General features: G+C 39.1%; 2 protein-coding genes across 3 annotated transcripts in view; both read right to left on the bottom strand.

The window, feature by feature from the left end:
* Window positions 1-265: 265 nt before the first annotated feature.
* Window positions 266-2704, bottom strand: gnly (granulysin). The gene is made up of 4 exons (XM_026152833.1): window positions 2660-2704; window positions 2491-2585; window positions 2301-2393; window positions 266-516 (listed from the first exon to the last, which is right to left on the bottom strand). Exons 1-4 carry the CDS (start codon window positions 2700-2702, stop codon window positions 337-339), a joined length of 411 nt encoding a protein of 136 aa, XP_026008618.1. The 5' UTR covers window positions 2703-2704; the 3' UTR covers window positions 266-336.
* Window positions 2705-19096: 16392 nt separating this feature from the next.
* The window catches only part of stac (SH3 and cysteine rich domain), a 30392-nt gene continuing 25702 nt past the window's right edge, over window positions 19097-23786 (bottom strand). For both annotated transcript variants that reach the window (XM_026152484.1, XM_026152485.1), the window contains 3 exons: window positions 23730-23781; window positions 23077-23214; window positions 19097-21218 (listed from right to left, as the gene is read on the bottom strand). In XM_026152484.1, coding sequence (XP_026008269.1) covers window positions 21120-21218; window positions 23077-23214; window positions 23730-23781 — 289 coding nt within the window. In that variant the 3' untranslated portion in view covers window positions 19097-21119. The remainder of the gene's footprint in view (window positions 21219-23076; window positions 23215-23729; window positions 23782-23786) is intronic.

Below are 23786 nucleotides of genomic sequence, written 5' to 3'. Positions count from 1 at the left end.
AGGACACATTATGAGTAAAATAAGACTTTCTAATTCTAATCAATAGAGTCAATTGCTTTGTTAATAGCTTAGTAGTTACAGAAGACGGTCATGCTTTATGGTGATGACTAATTAGGCAATATGTTTCCAGTATGCACACTCAAAAGCAACTATTTTAATTTTCATCTAGTCTATAGTTGACAGAATATGAGTCTCATAATACGTATATGTATAAGAAAACCAATGACATCACAGTAAAAATATGTTTTTTTATTGGGAGGGAAAAAGCAAGAAAACATGAACACAGGCTTGTGTTATTAACACAAACAGTTGAAGCATCACAAGTTCTTCAGAACTTTATAAAAAGGTGGCCTTGCAGAGTTTCAGATTAGTGCAGATGGTCTTGGCAGACTTGCCGTTGGTCAAGGCGTCAATCAACTTGTTTTTTACTGTTTTCAAGATCTTTCTGCAGGCCGACTTTAGGAAATTGAATTTCAGTTTATTACAGGCACCATCCAACAGCCTCCTGATTTTGTCCTTCAAGTAAAAATATGTGAAAACAGTAAACAAGCAGCTTCAGTATAGGTTTCTTAAAGGTTAAATTAAAATAGCTTTAAATTATGTGTCCAACACTGAGACTATAGACGAAAAAAGTATGACAAAAACAGCAAATGCACAGCATTAATAAAACTTGACAATAATGTCTCTGCTGGCTTGTGGCATATATGTACAAAGCTACAGATGCGTCAAAAAATATTTGCCCCCTTCCCTTTTCTAGATTTTTGCATATTTGTCACACTTACATGTTTCAGATCATCAAACAAAGTTTTACATTAGACAAGGAGAACCCGAGTAAATACAAAATGCAGTTTTTAAATGATGATTTCATTAATTTAGGGGAAACAGCTGTCCAAACCTACCAGGTCCTGTGTGAAAAAATGATTTCCACTCTTGTTAAGTTATGATTTAATTGATTAACCACATTTTTGGAAAGCTGACTTCAATTTCATTAACCCAGCCCAGGCCTCATTACTGCCAGAAATCCTTACAGTAAGCTAAGAAAAAGTGTCAAAAGCAACACATCATGCAACGATGTAAAAGAATCAGCTCATTGACCTCTTTCAGTCTGAAAAGGGTTTCTAAGGCTTTGGGATTCCAATGAACTACAGGGAAAACCATTATCCACAAATGGAGAAAACCTGGAACAGCGGTGAACCTTCCCAGCCTACCAAAATTCCTCCAAAAGCACAGTACTGACTCCTCCAGGAGGTCACTAAGGAGCCCAGAAAACTTCAAAGGAAGTGTCGGCCTCACTTACCGTAGTTAAGGTCAGAGTTCATTATTCAATAATAAGAAAGACACAGGGCAAAACTGAGACCCATGCGCGAGTTCCAAGGTGAAAATCACTGCTGAGCAAAAAGATTACAAAAGCTCACCTCACATATTCCAAAAAACATCTTTATGATCAGTGGGCCCACTGACAAGATAAAAGCGGAACTTTTGAGAAGTCAGAGTCCCATTAAATCTGGCATGAAACTAACACACTATTTCATAAAAAGGCCATCATGGTCAAATACGGTGGCGGTGATATGACGGTCTGGGGCTGTGTTGCTGTTACAGGACCTGGACAGCTTATTGTAACTAATAGACCGATAAAGTCTTCTCTCTACCAAAAAAAAACCCGAAGGCGAATGTTTTAGTTCATGCCCCAAAGCTCAAGTGCACATGGTTTATGTGGCAGGATGGTCATTCAAAATTCAACAACAAGTTCACCTCTGAATGACTCACAAAACAAAACAAAAAAACACCCCAAAAAGCAAAATGAAGGTTTTGAAGTGGTCTAGTCAAAGTCTAAACCCATCAAATGCTTTAGCAGGACCTAGATACAACGGACATAGATACAACTGTCTGTGAAGCAGCTAATAGACTTACATTTGTTTATGTTAGCTAACTAGTGACAGAATCCATAACTATAGGAGGAAAAGAGACAATAAAACTTTAAAAAATCAGTTTAAGGGGATCACATTTGTGCTGCCCCTGACTGCACTGTATATAACTTCCTATTATCTAAAAATCCCCTCCCAAATGTCAAACCCCAGAGGGCTATTTCTGTGTCAGTGTCACATTTATGTGCTGAAGAAGACTTTTCTACACATTTAAATAATTTCCTATACCCTACCACTTCAATCCAATAACAGCTTGATATGCTGGTATTTTATTGGCAGCACTGTCAGGTTCTTTATGTGGAATTTCTGAAAAATTACAAGAAATTCTGAGAGGTTATTACAGCAGTACTGTTCACCATATATTACAGTCATTACCTTTGATTTATCACTTCCAATCTGCTTCTGCACTCTGGACACAATAGTCATGCAAGTATGGCAGGAGCCTGGAAAAACTTCATCCCACAGAATCTGAGATAAAAGTTTTGGTAAAAAGTTTTCAATTTGCACAAAATAACAAAATAAGCTTCTCTACAAGGGAAACTTTGTCAAATTTTAGCTTTCTCACCTCCTCTTTGTTGTGGTCACCTTTCTTTTTTTCATGCTGTGGAAAATGCTCCTCCTTAGTTTGGTCCTTCAGAGTCTTCAACGACGCAACAAAAGCTAAGAAATAAAGCATGCTTTAGAAAAGTAGTTCAGTTATCTTAAAGGTGGAGTAAATATTGCTACTTTTTTACTTGTGGAGAGCAGGAGAAGGCCGATGGTGATGGCAGGACTCATGGTTTTCCACGCTGTCAGATTTGTGCTGTTTTCTGGGCCTTTTATACTTCTCTGCGGCTTATTCAGTTTACTTCTCAAAAAAAAATCAGCACTTATTTTACCACATAGTGACCCTTAAACAGCATTTTTAAAATTTGCAGAATAAAGTGTTTTTTAAACAGCATTAACTGTCAGTTGAAATACAACCCCAACTCTAACAAGGTTGGGATTCTGTGAAAAAAGGAAATCAAAAGAGAATTCATTGATTTGCACATCTAGTAAATAAAATAATTTGCATTGTAAAACATAAAAAACATACCAAATGTTTAAACTGATACATTGTAACCTTTCGAGTAAAATATTGGTTCATGTTGAATTTGATTTCAGCCACATATCTTAAACAAGTTAGGACAGGGGCAAAAAAAAAGCTGGAAAAGTAAGCGGTTCTCAAAGGAAACAGCTGGAAGAACATTTTGCAAATGATTAAACCAGCTGGCTTTATTTAGTATAAAAAAGCGTGTCACGGAGAGGCAAAGGTTTTACAAGTAAAGATGGGCCAAGGTTCACTGATCTGCAAAAAAACCCTGCGAAGTGTGGAATAATTTACAAACAATATTCTTGAGGTTGTCTTGAAAGCTTCCTGAAAACCTTCAGTTGATTCAAAATCCTGCAGTGAGAATACTGACAGGGACTAGAAAGAGAGAGGCATATCATCACTGATCAGGCACAATTAAATGAGCACTGACAAAAAAGAAGTTTAGAATTATTTTACGGGGAAAGTGTTTTTTTTTTGTCCTCAGAGTTGATGTTAGGAGCATAAAAAAATATAAGAGCAAGCATAAGGATTTAAGCAAGTATGACAAGGGTCAAATTGTGATACTGGCTGTAGCTCAGGTGGTAGAGCAGGTCACCTGGACAAGATACTAACTGCATGTTTATTTCTGATTTATCCATAGTAGTATGAATGTGTGTGAATGTTAGTCATAGGAGGCCCTAAAGTGGCTCAAATTCCCAAAAAGGTCAGTGCTTGCTGTAGTTATGGATGAGGGTCGCCTGGTCTACTGAATCTTTTCATTTACATCACATGGATGGCTGGGTGTATGTGCGTAGCTTCCCTGGGGAACATGAGCACCAGGATCTACTTTTGTGTGCTGTGGTTATTTATGCTCCCCTGGTTTGACTTGCACCTTATCGTGGGTGCGCATGAAGAGGTGAAAAACATGCACAAATTTGATAGCTCTTCTTACATTTCTTGTCTTGGCAGCCCATTCTCCCACTGGTAAGCTGCAGCTTTGAGCTAATGTTAAAAGCATATAAGTGCATGGTCTAGCAGCTCCTTTATTTTATGTTTTTAATCAATGCAAAATGTAAAATGCAATGTAAAAATAAAGGAAAAATAGCTTCTTAATGATGTCTGATAACTTGTTCTTAGTGACTGGTATATTTTTGAAGTAAATATTGCAAGGGCAGTGTTATCAGATTTTACTTCAGATCTACATTTTAAAGATCTTACCGGCCCTCTCCACCACCACTATGCTTTTTGTGGCTCTCACACCACAAGTTTTCACATTTTGACCACGTGTATATTTTGAGGTTCCGTCAATATTCGTATCTGTATGTGTTTTTGTGTGAGAATATGTGCAAAATGGTGCAATGTGAAAGAATTGTGCAGGCACCTTTTCTCATTTTACCTGTAAGTTAGTAACGTCCTGACATTATAATGGCAATCTCAATCCCCACACTACAGGGCTGTTGGGCCTCTCACACCGCATGCCACTTTTGATATTTCGCCAAATGTATGGTTTGAGTCTTCCATTGTGTATTTCAATTTTGAAGATATATTTGCTAGTGAGCTTTCTATAGTTTTAACAGCTGAAAAGGAAACGCAGACCAACACCTTCTTGCTTCGAACGCTTACGTGTTGTACATTCTCGCTTTCAAGAGCACAGTCAGCAACATTGTAAAAAGAAAAAAAATGCTGCTGACAGTTGCTGACATGTGTCATAGAGTATAGAGAGTATGTGTGAAAGTTCACAATCTGACAGAATTGCAAAATTGAAAAACAACTTAAAAATGGACATACCTGCATGAAATCCTATCATGTTCTTCTAAAACTGCAAAGAGAATATGGGAATGTGTGGCAAACACCGAAAACGCAAGGTTAATGACTCTTTAGCTTTTACACACTGCTGAGCAGGTAGTGCAGAGCCTGTACAAACAGTGAGGGGGAAATTAAGCAGTCAAGTTGTGGGCCGGCAGGTGCTGTGCATGAAAATATCAGTAAAGACATGAGGTTGGTCAGGTGGGAATAAACTAAGGCTGCTTAAGGTCATCCCCTCTTGTAGGTGCTGTTATGAATCTATTTCAGCTGAAATAGAACAAGATACACCCCAGTTAGGTCACCAGTCTGTCACACATAAGCGGATGAAAATGGATTGATAAAAATATCCAAAAGGACATTCAAGATGATTCACTAAAATAAAAGTATTACCAAATGAACAGTGGTTCATTTCCAACGTCCTATTGGAGAACACATCCGTGAAAGAGTCAGTTTCACACATGCCGCCACAAAGGCACCACTTACAACTGGGGAAATTTCCTGCGGGTTTTTAAAGCCAAGTTGTTCTGAGTGGCAGATAGCTTTGAACAAATTTCATGCATGCAATGGCGAGGCTCTTCTTGAAACAAAGGAAGTGCAGAAAACAGTTTTCTTAAAGTAGATATGAAACACTGCATTTTTAAGGGCTAATTTACTCAATGGACACCTACTATAAAACACTCATAGATTTACTGTGAAGCTTTGATTTCAAGATTTGAGATTCAAAGTGTTTATTGTCATGTGTACAGAAGAAATAGCATTTCTCTGTGCAATGAAATTATTCCTTTGCTGTCCATACACAAATGCCAAGTTAGGTAAGGGTTAAAGGAACAAGATAAATAAGGATAAAAATAAGGATAAAAATTAATGAAAGATAATTAAATAAGTACAAAAATAAGTAAGTGAAGACAAGTGAGGTATGCAGATGTACAAAGGAGCTTAATGTGCAAAATGAACTTAGTGTGCAAAGTGTCCTGATGTGCAAATTGCAGCTGAGGTAGGTCAGCCGTTCAGGAGTCTGATAGCAGTGGGGAAGAAGGAGTTGTTGAGTTGTGAATTTCTGGATTGGAACAGTGCGTGTTGAGCGTGTGTGGGGTCTTTGAGGATGGAGGCAGCTCTCCTCTGGACTCTGTGATGGTATGCTCTGCAGAGAGGGCAGCGGACTCCTGGTGATCTTCTCCGCAGTCATCACTCTCTGCAGGCGTTTGCGGTCCGTAGCAGTAGTGCTGCCGTTCCATGCAGTGATGCAGCTGGTCAATGTGCTCTCCACAGTGCAGCTGTAGAAGCTGCTGAGGATCTATCTTGGTCGACATACCAAATTTCCTCAGCCTCCTCAGGAAATGCAGCCGCTGCTGAGCCTTCTTGACCAGCTGTTTGGTGTCCAGGTGAGGTCCTCACTGAGACCCACCACAGTCGTGTCATCGGTTGCTGCACAGTTATGAGTCAGCAGAGTGAACAGCAGTGGGTTGAGCACACAGCCCTGAGGGGCTCCAGTGCTCAGTGTGGTGTGTGGTGTATACTCTGTCGCAGGGCTAAAACAGAGACTGGCAACTCATCCATACATGTGTAACCAGTATGAGGCTTTTATTGCGTTACCCTTACCCCAGATAGAAAAGGGGTGTTTTTGTTCATTTACTTTTAATATTCCCCACTGAAAACAGAAAATAGAGGTCTGACTTTCTTTACACCATTAAAAATTCTAAGAATTGCCACCAGAAGAATCACTAAAAATGTATGTGCATGACTTGACTCAGCAAAAGCTGTGGTGCTCCTGCTTCATAGTGACAGTTCGAACATTCATATCTTTGATAACAATGGCTGCTCTGAACTTGAAGTTTCATTTAGATTTGGCAAACACAAAAAAACAGAGTCAGTGAAATGATTTAATCTGTTTATTTTTTAAGCTCTGCATAGATAGAAGAATGGAAAATGCAGCCATTGTAAAGGAAATAAAGGTAAGCTGTTTTGAAGGATAAAAGTGATGATACTTTAAAGTGTGGGAGCTAGCTCTTGTCAATTATTTTTGGAATAAAGTTTGATGGGTTTTTTTTTCATGCATGTAAGGTCATTGAAACTCCTTAATTTCAGTGTCTGGACCTCCCTCCTTTGGATAAAAGAACAGGTCCACTTCCCTTGGCCTAAAGAGGGAAAATTGGAAAAACAGAAACACATACGTTTAAATATAATGAGTTATGATAAAAACTATATTTCATTGTTTTATTGTAATCATCATTAAAGTATCAAGGGTGTGAACCCTGATTTAAACCATATGGTTTCAGGTCAGTAAGACAAAATAGTGGGAACTTAAAGTCGCTACAAAGTGACTAATCCCAATAATCTGAAAAATGAAAGCATTTAGATGAACCACTGCGAACTTACTTGCATGCTCCCATGTTGACACAGATGGTCGTGAGTTCCTCGATCAATTCTTCCAGGTGCACCTTCACAAATTTGCGGCACAAAGATTTTAAGAGTCCAATTTCATCGCAGATAGAGAGCAACTTTGACTTCAGGCTCTGTGAAAGTAAAACTTGCATTACTGTTCTGACTGAATGATGCCGTTAACTGCTGCAGGTACTCTATCAGACATTTTACCTCTGCAGTGGCTTTTGGTCCTGCAAGTTTCTTCACCTTGTTTAAAATCCACTTGCAAGCCCAGCACTTTCCTGGAAGCTGCAAATATAAGACACACCCATGCATGTTAGGTTTATTGGTGACGTTAATTTTAGTAGTACTTTTTCCAGGTTGGAATCATTAAACAACATATATCTTTCAATTTCGGCACCATGGTGAAAAAGGCATGGATGTGAGAGTGAATGTTTCTGTGTTTCTGTCTCTGTGGCATTCACGTGATGATGATGATGATGATGATTGGCTGTCTGACCACAGTGTACCCTGCATCTCTGTGATGGACCAAGCAATGAAGAAAACTTAGGCACAGATTAAAGTCCAAAAAAATGATTTTTTTATTTAACCCAAAAAACATAATTGGTTAACTCATGCAAAAAGACTCAAAATCTTGGGCACATAAAAGAGGTCAAAATAACAAAACTCTACTCAAAGTTGACACCACAACTGATAACTCAAACAAACTGACCAAGACAAAGGGGAAACTTAAATAGTGGCTGATCAGCCCACAAAAACAGGAGAAGGGGTAAAACACACAAAACCTAACTAAACCAAACATAATGAACTCCAATTCCCCGCCATGGTCCTGAGTTATGGCGTGAACCAATTTGTAGTCTTCCTTTAAAGCTCGCTCCGCCCCTTTTCTGCCTCTTGGCTCCTTAATCAAGGGACTGGAACAGCTGGAACTAAGGTAACTCAGAAAACAAAAAATTAATCATACATAACAGTGTAAACTAAAATGTGCGCACTTATTTTAGAATGCAGTGTTATGTGGATATGTGGATTAACTCTAAACCAAAACCAGTTATTTATTGTCCTGTAAATTAATTCCTATATTTAAAGAAAGAAATGTGAATGCAAGGTTACTTATTAGCCTCTACACTAACATGGTGATATTACCACTGTGTGGCTGTAAGTGCAGCCATCACAATCTCCATCCCAAGTGCAAAAGTAGTTTGATAAGTCACTGAGACAATGGACCCTACTTGCTGATACTATTATTAATATATTCTTTGTTTCTCTTTCTCTTTTACTAAGTTCACTTTTAAATTCACTGTATTCACTTGTGCCAGGGATCTTTTTTTTTTACTTAGGTAAACTCTGAATACTTCTACCATTACTGATCATAAGTCGTATTTTTTGTTTAGTCATGTGAGGATGAACATCACATGTGCATTGGGGACTGCAGTCTCAGATAAACTGCACACCACAGGACCCACCCTTTATCTGGTAGATTAAGATAGCTTAATAATCTGGAGTGAAAGATCAACGAAAAGTTCCTCACATGGTGAACTCCCTCACTTGTAGTCATTTCTTCTGACCTGGCTGATGCTGCCTCCCCCTCTCTCATCTCTGTCCTCATTTTTCTGAACATTTGCCTCTGATCATCTGCAGAGTGTTGCAGGGCACGAAGCATCTCTTCTTTCCACTTGCCACTCTGATGAAGCTGCTGCTGATGGGATATACAGTGCATCTTTTTCTAAATGATTATAAAACTGATCATTAATGACAGGGAATGTGGGTGTTTTTTAAGGAATAAATACGTTTTTGTCAACAGGAAAATTAGCATAATGTATTTGCATTCCTGCTCTGAAGATTCCCAAACAGCTTTCCTTGGGACTGAAAGGCTGGAGAGTGAGTGGGTCATAGTATCATTTTGTGTTTGGTGGTTAAATCTCTACAGGGGTTGCTTACTTTAATTCTCCTTGTAGTCCTAACATGCCCTGGACAGCATTGTGGGAAGTGCAGCCTCTGATGATGCAGGATAACGCACCATGTCATGAATCTCAAACTGGTTTATTAAACATGACAATGAGTTCATTGTATTGGAAGTCACAGTCATCAGATCTCAATCACACAGATAGATATGCTGCTAACATATCTGCAGCAGTCACCCCCAATATGGACCAAAATCTCTGAGAAATGTTTCCAGCACCTTGTTGAATCTCTGTCACAAAGTGTGAAGACAGTTCTGAAAGCAAGTGTGCTCCAACCTTTTACTACAGCACTATAACTAACTTCAATGAGCTGAACTGAACAGCGAGTTCTTTACTTGTTCTTACACACTGATCATTTATTAACCTGATGTTATTTTTTTTTAAAGCTAGTTAGCTCTAAGCAAAGTAAAATGATGCTACTGTTGATGATGAGCACAGTGTGGGAATCTTTAGTTTGAGCTACACAAAACTTATCTACGATCGAGACTTTGCATAGAATGTGGGTTCTGTTTTTTTTTTCTCTGGTTAGACACTTGACCCATGATCGGTTATTTATTTTTAGTTTTTTCATGCAAAGTTATTTGCTGGCGAAATGTTCAAGAACGACACAGACAGCTCACTAAGTCATCATTTTCACTGACACATGCCACACCAAGAAGAAATAATGGTCTTTGGCTGAGGATATTAGCAGCACACACCAGCATCCTGTTATGGTGAAGCCTGATGGGCTGAATGAATTAATGAATGCTTTTCCTCTTAATATTTAAATGATCATTACATGGATTTCTTTACAGGATTAAAGGTTTCAACAAAGTCCCCCCTGAAGAATTGTTTAAAATTTATGTGCATGACTTTATTGAAGTGCTGCTGCTTCATAGCGACAGTGCTGGCATTCATATCTCTGATCAGAGTGGCTACTCTGAAGTTTGGTTTGGAAAACAACAACAATAACAACAACAAAACAGAGTCAATGTGATGATTTCAGCGGTTTATTTGTGATACCAGTGCATAGATACAGATAAAGAAATTGAACGTATGGCATTGCAAAGGAAATAAAGGTAAATTGATGCCGTTTGAAAAGAAAGCAGAAGAAGAAACTAAGTGGTTAATTATTGGCAAATGCGACTGGGATGACTTGTTGATTGTTTTTTCCAAAGCCGTTGTGGATTGTATTCGTGCAGATGAAGTCAGTGAAACTCCTTAACGTCAATGCGTGGAGCTCCCTTCTCTGGATAAAAAAACAGGTCCACCTCCTTTGGGCTAAAGAGAGCAAATCAAAACAAACAGAAACATTAAAAACATATAATGAGCTATTACAGATAATATTAGGGTATGTTTGCATATTGAAGCTAGCCTATGTATTTAGCATTTATCACCTGAAGTTAAAGTTGTAACAAAGTGAAGTAAACACTGCTGAGACATTTCTGAAAATGAACTGTAACCCACTTTAATATAATCTAATGTGAATTGTATTTTGCACTCATAAATAACATTGCTGTTGTTATTTTGCACGCTTCTATTTGGTGTATTGTCCCTTTATCAAATTTACCAGAGACAGCCACTCGCTGGTGGAAGTAAAGGGGGGGAGAACGCACGAACGTACGAGCCTGTGAGTGAAGAGAGACTACCGAGCACGTTGGGAACAGATGCCTTTTTAAAAATTTTATTTTAATGTGATTGTGTCCAGCTTCGGTCCTTGTGGATAACATCTACTGTGAGTCTGAATGAGGATTTGGCCAAGTTGTGCCGCGTGGAGACCCTAGCGTTGAAAACCCGACGCTGTTAACCTGAGACTGTTGGATCAACTCACGTCCCAGAGATAAGGAAATGATTCACACTTCTGGTAGCACTTCACTTTAATCTCTGTTCCGCAAGGACTCAAGCCAACATTTGATTTTACACATGTGATCCCCAAATAGCGCGCATAAGAGTGGTCAGTTTTCCGGGTTATTTATAAAAGCTGTGCTATTTTTTTTTTTTTTTCATCCAGACGCCTTCAAATTTAAGAGCAAAATACCTTAACCTCCCCTTTCCGGCGTGAAATATCAGCGCAAAGATTAGTAGATTTCATGTCGCAAACGTTATTAAATCTGTTTGTGCACTTAATTTAAATATTCTCCTCCCAAAACTATCTGAAATGCATATGCAACACGGTCAGCTGCAAAAGTCTTTTTCTCTAAGAAGTTCACACCTGTTGGAGGCAATCTTGTCACTGCGCTCTCTTTGAAAGTATCGACAGTAACGCTTTCATTGTAATTGTATTGGTAACCCACTGAAGTGCTACTGAACGTTCCCAACCAGTCATTCTGCAAGTGTAGCAGACAGAAGAAATCTAGATTAACCGCAAAGGAGCTGATGATGGTTAGCATGTGTTACAGGCATGGCCCTTTAAGGATGAAGCCTGATGGGAAATGTATTCGGGATGTGTGTAGCGGGACTGCCTGGTGGGTGTGTGTAGAGAGAGAGCGGAGAAGAAAGTAACGGTTAGCTACAGAAGAGACGAAAAGAAAATAAATAAAAGGAATATAATAACTCCCTCGACAGCCAGAGTTGTGTCGGCGATGCTCGCTGTGAGTAAACTTTCAGCCCACTGTACGCGGTGTTCGTGCCTTGGAGAAGAAATAAAGTTCGGTGAAGCAGTTTCCTACGCCTCCTTCGATCTTTTTGCTAGCGGAGTTGACCTGTATAGTAAGCTGTTGCCGGCTACGCGTCAGTTACGGAACCTTCAAGTAACTGCCAGAGGTTTCCGCGGATCTGGCGCGGTAACACATGACAGAAAAACCTGAACTGGACACGGAGAGATATTTATTTATTCTGGGACTTAGATGTATAGATTATTTTGCATGGATATTTCTGTGTCTTCTATTTCCCATAAACAAGCCAGCACTTCAAAATTCACGCTGGTCTGTTTTTTTTAGGGCTCCTACTTATAAACTGCTACTTTGGTCCCATAGCTATCTCTAAAATTCTGCAATGCTGCAGAAACCATTCAGATCAACCCTGATTTAAACTATGTGGTTTCAGATCAACAAGACAAAATAGTGGGAACTTACTTGCATGCTCCCGTGTTGACACAGATGGTCCTCACATCATCAGTTGTCGTGAGTTCCTCGATCAATTCTTCCAGGTGCACCTTCACAAATTTGCGGCACAAAGGTTTTAAGAGTCCAATTTCATCGCAGATAGAGAGCAACTTTGACTTCAGGCTCTGTGAAAGTAAAACTTGCATTACTGTTCTGACTGAATGATGCCGTTAACTGCTGCAGGTACTCTATCAGACATTTTACCTCTGCAGTGGCGTTTGGTCCTGCAAATTTCTTCATCTTGTTTAAAATCCACTTGCAAGCCCAGCACTTTCCTGGAAGCTGCAAATATAAGACACACCCATGCATGTTAGGGTTATTGGTGGCTCTAAATAAGACGTTAATTATAGTAGTACTTTTTCCAGGTTGGAATCATTAAACAACATATATCTTTCAATTTCGGCACCATGGTGAAAAAAAAAAATCAGTTCAAAGGAATCCTTAAAAAAAAAAAAAATTCCCGGATATTCATGCCGAAGATGAGTGTATCCAAACCTCTGACCACAACTGTATCTGTATATTTGTGATATACTGTATGTGTACTGCTGTTTATTAATAATAATGATGTATAAAAATATAAAATACGTTTTTAATAAAGGCATGGATGTGAGAGTGAATGTTTCTCTGTGTCTCTGTGGCATTCACATGATGATGATGATTGGCTGTCTGACCAGTGTACCCTGCATCTCCATCCCAAGTGCAAAAGTAGTTTGATAAGTCACTGAGACAATGGACCCTACTTGGTGAAACTATTAATATATTTATTCTTTGTTTCTCTTTCTCTTTTACTAAGTTCACTTTTAAATTCACTGTATTCACTTGTGCCAGGAATCTTTTTTTTTTTACTTAGGTAAACTCTGAATACTTCTACCATTACTGATCATAAGTCTTATTTTTTGTTTAGTCAGGTTGACTTAGAAATTAAGTTGAAATGGAAAAAGTTCAGATTTTTCACTGAGACCGCGAAGTGCCACCCCTGATATTCAAAGTGCAAGCTCAGTTCTTTAAAGCGGTAACATTAACCACTTGCCCCCATCGAAACTTCGATGTCCACGTCCTCTTCATCATCGATGCTGACCTCTAAGGTCCGTCCATGGACAGCACGGACTGCGATTCAAACAAGTAGAAATGCCAAATTACAATTTAAGTCATAAAGACACATCGGTGATTTTGCAGTTTCATATCCACTCTCATGCAAACAAGTGTTAAGGTACACACCTGAAAATGCTGCCACAAGGCACAGAAGGAGGAGTGAAGATGTTTCCATCGCAGCCAGTGAGAGATGATGCCTGAGTATCTGTGGTTATAGATGCTTTTATATAGGAAAAGGTGCATGGGTTGCACATGTACATTTCTGAAATTCAAACCCAGTTACCACAGAGCAGAAAATATACACATCACCGCAACAACCTACATATTTGGATTTGTCTTTTTTAGTCAGTCAGTGCACTCCCTTATTAACATAAAAGGCAATGGCATCTTGGGGCAATATTTTATCTCTTATTTGAATATTAATGTTTATATGACCATCTTTATCGAGTTTATTTAGTTAAGTTTTGCAAAATCTAATAACAGCTAGTGTGTTGTCCACATTTAGAGCAGGGCGATGCTTTTATGCACAATGTTCTCACATCACTTTAGAGGTTTTTGTGACTGGTTAACAGTAGAATTTCAGAGAAAACTGATTATAAATTTACTATAATATAATATATAGATGTGGTATTGTTAGTGCTTTTTGACTTGTATTTCACAGTGTTTCTGACTTATTGGTAAAGCCCCTGCCATGTAGCCACTGATTAATGGTATATATTATATATATGTAATTTTACCCATAACTGATCCATGAATGTGGGTTTAGATATTTGCCAGTTTTGCAGTCATATAAAATAAATAAATAAATCCAACACTGATGTGTACAGGGGTAATCATAACTGTGTGCATACATATTCTCATCTTGCCTCTAAACGAATAACTTCCTCCAACGTAATGTTTGACGTTATAAAGGTATTTGTGTCCGGTGTGGTGACTCAAAGCTGCCCAAGTGGACTTTCGAAATTTCTGTCAGTGATCAAAGGTGAGAAAGAACAAGGGTTCATTAGCAGCTTGTTGATAGGAAGAAAGGAAGTGTATGAAAAAAGTATGCATACTTCAATTTTCTTAGCAAGAAGAAGAGGAGTCAACTTCCAGATGGAACCTGTGTGGGTTAATGACCTTTATTCAAAGTTATGTCCAAGCATACGCATAGGAAAATTAATGACATCGCAGAAATAAAAACTAATTTTGCAATGATAAATAGAAAGTAACTATACTGTCCTGTTTCTGATGGATGCAAAGGGCTGATTTAGTGTCATTATCTCAGATGTTTCTGTCTGTTTGGACTGGCTGTTAGATTGAGTTGATAAAGAATGTATCTTGCACACCCACAGAGACTGCTGCGGCTGCTGCACCTGCAAACATTCGTTTGTCTGTGGTAGGTTGCATAAGATTCACTCCCTGTGAATCAAGTTCCAGCTTCAGTTTTAAAATGTAATGTGCAAACACAATATGTACACATAGCTCACCACTGACTACCTAAAATGAACAACTGCTGCATGTTGCTTACACAGCATGCATCTGTAATTCCCCACTAACACAACAGCATCCCACGGCACTGCAGAATGAATAAATGACTCAAAGATGGTCAAATAGTCATACAACTTGTGGAGAACTTTCATCAGTCAAAGGTCCGCAAACAGTTTGGGCCCCATGAGAGTAGCGTAAGTGCTAGTAGATTTTTTTTAGGGGTGGAAATGCTCAATATGCAGATGTCCAACTAAACTGTGCGACGATGAAATGCTTACAGAGTTTCAGATTAGCACATATGGTCCGGGCAGAGTGGTTGTTTGTTAAGACATTGATCAACTTGATTTTTTACCGTTTTTAAGATCCTTCATTAGCCCAGCTTCAGAAGTCTGCCACTCGCTGGCACATTAAAGGCCTCCTCATTTTGTTCTTTAAGTAAATACATTTAAAATAGTAAATTAGCAGATTCACTATGGGTTTCTTCAAGGTTACGCCAAAATAACTTATTTATTTGCATGTATATAAACTGTAAAACAACAAAACTATAGAAGTGATAAAGCAGAAAGTAAAAGCACTACTGACTTGTGGCATATTTACTGAGATTTACAGGAATTATGAGAGATGGATTTCTCCAAAATAATTTTATTTATACAAACAAGATACAGTAAAATAAATGAAATCATCATTTAAAAACTGTATTTTGTATTTACTTTGTTTTTTTTGTCTAATATTAATATTAATTGGTGATTAAACCCTCAGAAACCCTCCAATGGGCCGGAATTAAAGGAATTCTGCAAAGATGAGTGGGTCAGTTATCACAAATACTTGATTGCAGGTCTTGTTGAAGAACTGGTTATTAGGTTTAGGGGGCAATTAATTTTTCACATCAGACGTAGGCATACCTGAGTTTCAGGATATGAACTGATGATTGTCCAGGTCCTGAACCAACAAAGCAGCCCCAGTCTATTACACTACCACCACCATGTATGATGTTCTTTTTAAGAAATAGTGTGTTAGTTTTATGCCGGATGTAGCCAAATTTAAACCTTCCAGAAAATTCAGCTTTTGTCTTTTCACTATTTCTTTTTGTTGAATCATAAAGTCTGACCTCAGCTGAGTCAAGTGAGGCCTGCAGTTCTTTAGATGTTGTTCTGGGTTCTTCATTGACCTCCCGGATGAGTCATTGGTACATTCTTGGAGTAATTTTGGTAGGCCAGCCACTCCTGGGAAGTTTTCTCACCTCTTTTCCCATTTGTGGATAACAGTTCTCTCTGTAGTTCACCAGAGTCCCAAAGCCATAGAAATAGTAACTTGTTCCAGACTTATAGATATTGATGACTTTGTTGTTTCTTAGTAATTTCTTTAGATCACATCATGTGTGGCTTTTTGAGATCTTTTAGCCTGCTTTACTTGCATAATAAGCTAAAAGTCTCAGCTAAAAAAAACGCTTTCAAAATAAAAAAGCACTCGTTTGGATGAATATAATAAATGCAATGTGCTCACATGTCAGTGAGTCACTATCTCTGCAGAGGAAGTTTTAGCTTTCTCACCTCCTCTTTGTGGTCTTTGTTGTGGTCATCTTTCTTGTTTTCATGTCGTCATAACTGCTGTGGAAAATGCTTCTGTACAGTTTGGACCTTCAGAGACTTCCATGACTCAACAAAAGCTAAGAAATAGAACATGCTTTAGAAAAGTAGCTGAATTATCATTAAGGTTTAGTAAATATTGATGCTTTTCTTACTTGTAGAGAGCAAGAGAAGGCCGATGGTGATGGCAGGACTCATAGTTGTCCACGCTGTTTCATCACAGCTGTTTTGTGGGCCTTTTATTCTCTTTTCAGCTTATGGAGATTGTTTGTCAACTGTATCAGGGCTTATTTTACTACATATGTGACCCTTAAACAGAATGCAATTATTTGCAAATCTCATAAAGCCATCTTTGACGCCCAGCATGTTTGCAATCTGAACCCAGGGCCCTGCAGATCAACATTTTTAATAACATTCAGCTTCTTAATGATCTGAACCACATCCAGCTGTTAATTCTTTCTTGATGGTCTTAAGTTTTAAATTAAAAATTCCCAAGGTGGTATTGTCAGGCTTTTCTTTTCAACGTCAAAGCTTTTCGAGGTCTCGGTCTCCACACCACCACCATCAATCACTACTAGGGTGCATGTTGGACCTCTCACACCACATACCACTTTTCATATTTGCCCACATGCATAATTTAAATATGTACTGTATTTTGATTGTAAAGGTTTATGTATCCATGAGGGTTTTATGGGTCAACAGCTGAAAAGGAAACACAGACAACCACCACCTTCCTGCATCACACCTATTCAAGCACATGATGTACGTGCCTTCTTTTAAATGCACACTTGGCAAATTTATGAAAAGAAAAAAACTTTACAAGAAGTCGTCTTATTGCTGCTGACAGCAGGTGCTGTCATTTTGTACATCTGCATATACATTTGTGAGTCAGAGATGCAGCGTATGTGCGAAATGACACGATGTGAAAGAATTGAAAAACTAATCTGAATGAAAAAAAATGCATGTATCCGCATGAACCCCCTTCAAATTCTTTTAAAAGTGCATAAATATAGAAATATGTGATAAATACAGGAAGCACACGGTGAATGGCTCTTTAACTTTTTCACTCTGCTCATAAGCAACTGTGTGTTGCTTAGTGCTGAGCAGGTAGTCCAGATCCTGTGCAAACAATGAGGTAAAAAGCAAGCAGTCAAGCTGTGGAACTAATCAATGTGACCACTGAAAATATCAGTATCAGTAAATATCAGTTCAGAAAACATGAGCTCAAAACAGACACTTTGTCAGTTATGACAGTTAAGTTTTGCACAGTTTGTGAGTTCCTATTTTGTTTTGTTGAGAACATTAAACATTTGGCAGTAGCTCCAACCAAAGGGCAGATGGAGGAGGTGTCCGTGCTGAAGATATTAAGGTTTTAATTGGGGGTTATCAGAGTAGCCAATCAGAATCTAAGGTGCTGCACTGCAGTGGAATAAATCAGAATTTCCGAACAGTTTTTGTGAAAAGGCGAATCTTCTTCACACACAAAGGTTAACTATGGAGTTCCACAGGGTTCTGTGCTAGGACCAGTTCTGTACTATTTACATTGATCTTACTTGTCTTAGGCAGTACAATTACAAGGCATAGTATACATTTCCACCCACCTTTTTCTTGCCATGACATCCGATGGCATTCATTGATTAGTTAGACTTATGGCTTAAAGACAGAAGGGCCCAGATGGCCTCCTATGAGGTCATTGGGGCAATCGTGGTTCAAGATTTGGGCGTTCGCCTTGTAATCGGAAGGTTGCCGGTTCGAGCCCCGGCTTGGACGTTTTCGGTCATTGTGTCCTTGGGCAAGACATTGCACCTTATTGCCTACTGGTGGTGGTCAGAGGGCCCGGTGGCGCCCGGTGTCCGGCAGCCTTGCCTCTGTCAGTGCGCCCCAGGGTGGCTGTGGCTACAATGTAGCTGCCATCACCAGTGTGTGAATGTGTGTGTGGATGACTGGATGTGTAAAGTGCTTTGTGGTCCTTAGGGACTAGTAAAAGTGCTATACAAATACAGGCCATTTACCATATTGTTTTTTAGCAAATATGGTGTCAAAGCAGATACCTAGTGCACTGTAAGGAATTTTTTTGACCAGGATATCCCCTTCAATGCGCATATTAAACAAATGTGTAGGACTGCCTTCTTGCATTTCGACAGTATCTCTAAAATTAGAAACAGTTCAGAGTGATGCTCTCTCAGAGCACTCCTCTTTCAGACTCCTGACTTTTTTGTGGTTCCTAAAAATTAGAATGGGAGCCTTCGGGTTTCAAGCTGCTTTTCTCTGGAACCAGCTCCCAGTTTCAATTTGGGAGAAAGACACCCTCTCTATTTTTAAGATTAAGCTTGTTTCTTCCTCATTCACCTGTTTTCACTTTCTGTGTATAATTAATCTCTGGCTCTCCCACAGCCTGTCCTTCATTGTGTGTTCTTCGCCTCACCTCAAACGGTTGTTTCTACTGTAATCAGCCACCAGGGGGCGTTGCAGTCAAATATATGAGACCTGCTGGCGCCCTGCAGTGATGACCTGGTGGGCGTTAGCAATTTCACAAACAAAGAACAGGAAGATTAGGAAACACCAAAATAGCAAATTGTTTGTGGTTGTCTCAACCTCTATAGTTAGGCAACTATTTAAACTTGTGAGCAGATGCTTAATGGAGCTGCTGAAGCCTCTGAATGTGCAATAAAATTCTCAGAATGCAGGATGTGCACTGACTCTGCTTGCGCTAGATCAAACAGGAATAAACCAGGACTGCTTACAGACTTAAAAGAGTCCTTTAAAAGAGTGTACAGGTTACATTTTGTTAGCAGGCTCCATTTAAAGACCGTTAACATCCATGCGTCACAATTTTCTTGCAAATACCGAACTTTTAGCCCCCTTTCTTCCTTATTTTACTCTTTGTTTGTCTAAAGTGTCAGTACATTTAGACATTTTGTGATTATACATTATAAACAACGACATGGTCTATGCAAAGCAGACAACCCACAAACCCAATATCAACTTTTACCTTTTACCTTTTATTTATATTTGTGTACAAATGTATAAAAAGTATTTGTACACAATCAAGGCTCATTCTTTCTCAAATCAGAATGGGTCCACGGTCGTCTCAAGGTGCTTTAGGCACTACAAAACAAGACTTTGGTCCTAAAAGAGTTGCTCATTTAGCCTAATTTTTAGCATTAAATACCTGAGAATACATTAAGCTAAAACTCAACATAGATTTTTTTCTCTGATGTTTGATTGCAACCTTTGAGCTGCCAGTTTGGAAACTGATGTGAAGAGCGAGAAAATGTAAGTGTGAGATAAATGAAACATATCCTCCTAAGTAATTTTCTGATACTGCTGCAAAGATGAATTTGTTTCGCACGCCTAATAAATTGAGTCACAACCATTCACTTCCACTGAAAGCCAGAATAAACTGTGCCTATAACTGTGGCCTATGTCAGCTTATCATAAGGTGAGTGGAAGGGTACATCCTGAACAGGACCCATAATCTTTTTGCTGTGAGACGAGAAGACCGACCATGAAGCTTTTCGGGAATAACTCTCTGCAGAATACTTTAATAAAGAATTTTATTTTTGTACATATATTATGTACAGTTAAGCTTCCTTGGACATTCAATAAAGCCAAGTTTCAGTGCAGAACAGCCTTTAACAGATATACTATATCTACTCTGATGCAACAGCTTGCTGTAAATGCACTTGGCTATAAACTGAATATGAAGTCCCGCTCATGAGAGTCTGTGCCGAGGAGGAGGAAAAGCACACCAGTTAGCACTTCGAAGTTAACACGCTAACTAGAAATGTGTCATTTAGTTACACATTTTCTCCACAGGCCTTTCCCAGCAGATCAAACACATTGTGATCATTAAAAACACTATTCTGTTCCTATTATACTGCCATACTGTAAATCTTTGATGAAAAATTTAAGCAAATAATAAATCAATGGATAAAATAATAATTTTGAGACAAGTCTTGAAAGTAAAGATGGTGAAAGGACAGTGAAGCTTGGGAGTGTGCGGGCAATTATTTTGGAAGACCACAGAGAATTTCAAACTCTTTTGAAATTACTCCCTTATGTGCTTTTCTTTAACTTCCTGCGCTTTGCTGTTTCGTACCTGTTACAAGAGAAACGTGTTCCTTTTTTTTGGAGGACTCTGTAGAGAGACAAAGGACAAACTGGAGGCTTAAATAATCTAATTTTGCAGTAAGCAGTTTATACAAGTTGCTCGTACGTGTTCATTTCAGTTTATTTTCCATTGCCCTCCCATGATGTGCACTCTGCCATTCAAAATAGCCATCTTTGAGCTTACACTATGTTGCATTTACTCTATTTTTGCTTGGAGCATAATATAAAAGCATGAGAAACTAAATTATTTGAAGGACTTCCATTTATATACTGAAAAATAATCATTCAAGCATGTGTTTGTGTTTTAGGCTTAAAATGTTAGCCCTGCTTTCAAAAAGTAAACAGGCTGGATAGAACTAAGGGGAAATTTTTAAAAAACAAACCCCATCTAGGATAAATTTAAATAAAATCCAGTGACACAGTGATCTCCCGTCTCCTTGCAAACAAAAAGCAGTTTCTCATCTCATCTCTCCTTTTGGTTCGAGAGGGAACAAAGAGGAAGGCGTGCTGATAAAACAAGCGCCGCTTTTACGAGTTCGAACTCCAGTTTCTGATGGGGTGAACTCCTCCAGGTGGCTCATCCTGAGCTCTCTCTCTCTCTCTCTCTCTGACTCTCTCCGTCTCGGTCTTCATTTCTCTGAAAGTTTGTCTCAGATGATCTCCAGGACATCGCAGGGCACGAAGCCCCTCTTCTTTCCGCTCTCCACTCTGATGAAGCCGCTGTGCTCGCCCTCGCTGCTCACACAGATCTGAAAGCCAGAAGAAAAATTTTACTTTACCGACAAACAGGACATGTAGAAAGCAGTTAATCAGAAAAAAGTACCTAATAAAGCACAAACAGGTCTTACTATGGATCCATTCTGAGTTACTGGAAGGTAAGATGCTGGAAAACCATAGCCATAATAAGGAAAATCCAGAATGTATATTTTATGAGAGTTATAAATTGCCTCTTTTAAAAATACATAATGGTTATCAAACTAATAATCAATTATAGACAGCAGGAGTGTGTTTTAAGGAAATAAGATCATAACATGATCAAGCTTATTCACTCATTGACACTCACAATAAGTCAGAGCACACTGTGTTTGCAAGCTTGATCTGAGTACTCCCTAACAACTTCCCTTGGGATTGAGAGGCTGGAAGGAGAGTGAGTGGGTCATAGGATCATTTTGTGTTTGGTGGTTAAATCTCCACTGGGGGTTGCTTACTTTAAATCTCCTCAGAGTCCCAACATGCCCTGGACAGCATTGTGGGAAAAAGGGGCCCTGATTTAAGTGCAGCCATTATGCTCCTCTGTCTGCCAAATCCACTTGAGCTTTTCAGTGAATAATTGTCTACAATTGAAGAGTCACTGGAGGTAAGAGGCAATGCGGGAGCTGCAGGAAGGTAATATGATGTCTGAAGAGCTGCTGGATAATATGAATCAGATGCAATGTAGTAGCTGGAGTGTGCTCGTGAATTAGATACAGGCCTAATGTGGAAATGTTAATATCCATAATAAGGTCATTGCTTCCCCAACCCAAAATGAAGATGTTGCTCCCTATATGAATCGTGCTAATGTTAAGCCCGAAGACTACTAAAAGCTTCCACAAGTGCCATGAAAAGGACCCATATCCTTACTTTTAATCATAAGAACGACTGTTTGCAGTTTTCTTTAGCATTGCATTAAAAAAAATCAGAATACTGGACATATTCCAAATCTGACTTTCATAAATTGCACCTGACCCAAACAAACACTGCCACTAAAGCATGCAGCTCTATCGTCTATCCTTTACGCAGCTGTAGCTGAACATGTACGACTGTGTTATACGCCTTGATGAAGAGAGTGTACTTGAATCCATCCTGATATTAAACATACACACAGACCTGAGATGTGTTACAGCAAACATCTCCCATACCTGACCTGATTACAGACTAGCTTGGATCCAGGCTGACGTAAGTCCCGTGTTCCCTCCTAGAACACTTTATCATAATCACTGCAGCTCTGAACTTTTCTCAGCTTCTCGCGTGAAAAGAAGAAACATTTTTAGTGTCCAATCGCTTTTATGTGAGAATACAGTAGCTAATTATCTGGTGAATCTACAATGAGCCAAAGGTGGTCGTGTCATACCTCTCGCATACTTACCCAGATGCCATTCTTTCCTAAACCTGTCAGGTACTGTAGCTAAATCCCGACTGTGTGCTCCACTTGGGAAAGTGCAACAACAGACGATGTCATGTGACTTGATTTTCTAGATATTGCTTCATGATGACAGAAAGAGAGTTTCACTGGTCTAGGTCAATGAAGATCATTTTTTATTTTAATTTAAGCCAACATGAAATAATCACGGGAGCGTGTTTAAACAGACATTATTAACACATTTACATGTAAATACATATCAGCCCCATATGTTAATCGAGTCTGACCATTAAGGACCCTGGAATGTACTTAGTACGCTTTTTGTGGCTTTAAATATATTGTCTTTCCCTGCTGGTAATGCAATTTCTGTATGAGTGCCCATTTCATGTCTATTACACGTTTGCCATTGGACACTTCACTACTGTCTCGAGATTAAAACAGCTTTTACTCATCCCCCACGAGGACACATCTGCTCAAGCCTGCAGTACCTGTCCCTCCTTCAGGGTGATTTGGCCTTGTTCCTTGCAGCCGATGAACGTCCTGTTACACCTGAAGACTTGGTCACCAGCCCGCAGTTGATGAGCAAAGGCTGCTGGGAAGAATCCGATCCTGTCCTCAATTACACCCTGAAAAAAGGAGTCATAAAACGGCAGGACATGAGAGGGTTCAAACTTGGCACGATTACATCGAAGCCTTGATAAAAACCGTCCACACACCTTTAGAGTAAATGCTGTTGTAAATCATGTATTAGGTTCACTATGATGTTTTCACATTGCATGCAGGTGCTTCATCAGGTGCTAATGTTTGCCTCTTTCCTTGGTATCTCTTGTTTAAAGACCAAACTGGCCAGATGTCTCTGTTTATCTACAGCCTACAGAGCACAATGGTGTTAAAATGCGTGATGATTTTCTTCATGGTCTGGTGGCGACAGGTTGTCTCTGTGCTGTCATGCAATCGGCCCTTTCGTCTCCCTAATTTATCTGTTATGCATTTGTGTCCCGAGTTACCCTGTTTCCTTGCTCCTATAATTCACAACCAGACTTATATCATTTATCGGTCTGTTTCTTTTAAAGCTTTTTCTTGGCTTTGTGTAAAAAAAACTTAGTGAAACTTTGCTGTAACACAGAGATGTAATACCTACCTTCCACCAGTCATCATTGGAGTCATCGGCCACCAAGATCCTGTCTCCTGCTCTGCA

Source organism: Astatotilapia calliptera, chromosome 19 (assembly GCF_900246225.1).
Source record: "Astatotilapia calliptera chromosome 19, fAstCal1.2, whole genome shotgun sequence".
In the NCBI taxonomy this organism is placed as follows: domain Eukaryota; kingdom Metazoa; phylum Chordata; class Actinopteri; order Cichliformes; family Cichlidae; genus Astatotilapia; species Astatotilapia calliptera.
The sequence above is the reverse complement of the archived record's forward strand: the minus strand, read 5'-3'. Positions and strand labels throughout refer to the sequence as shown.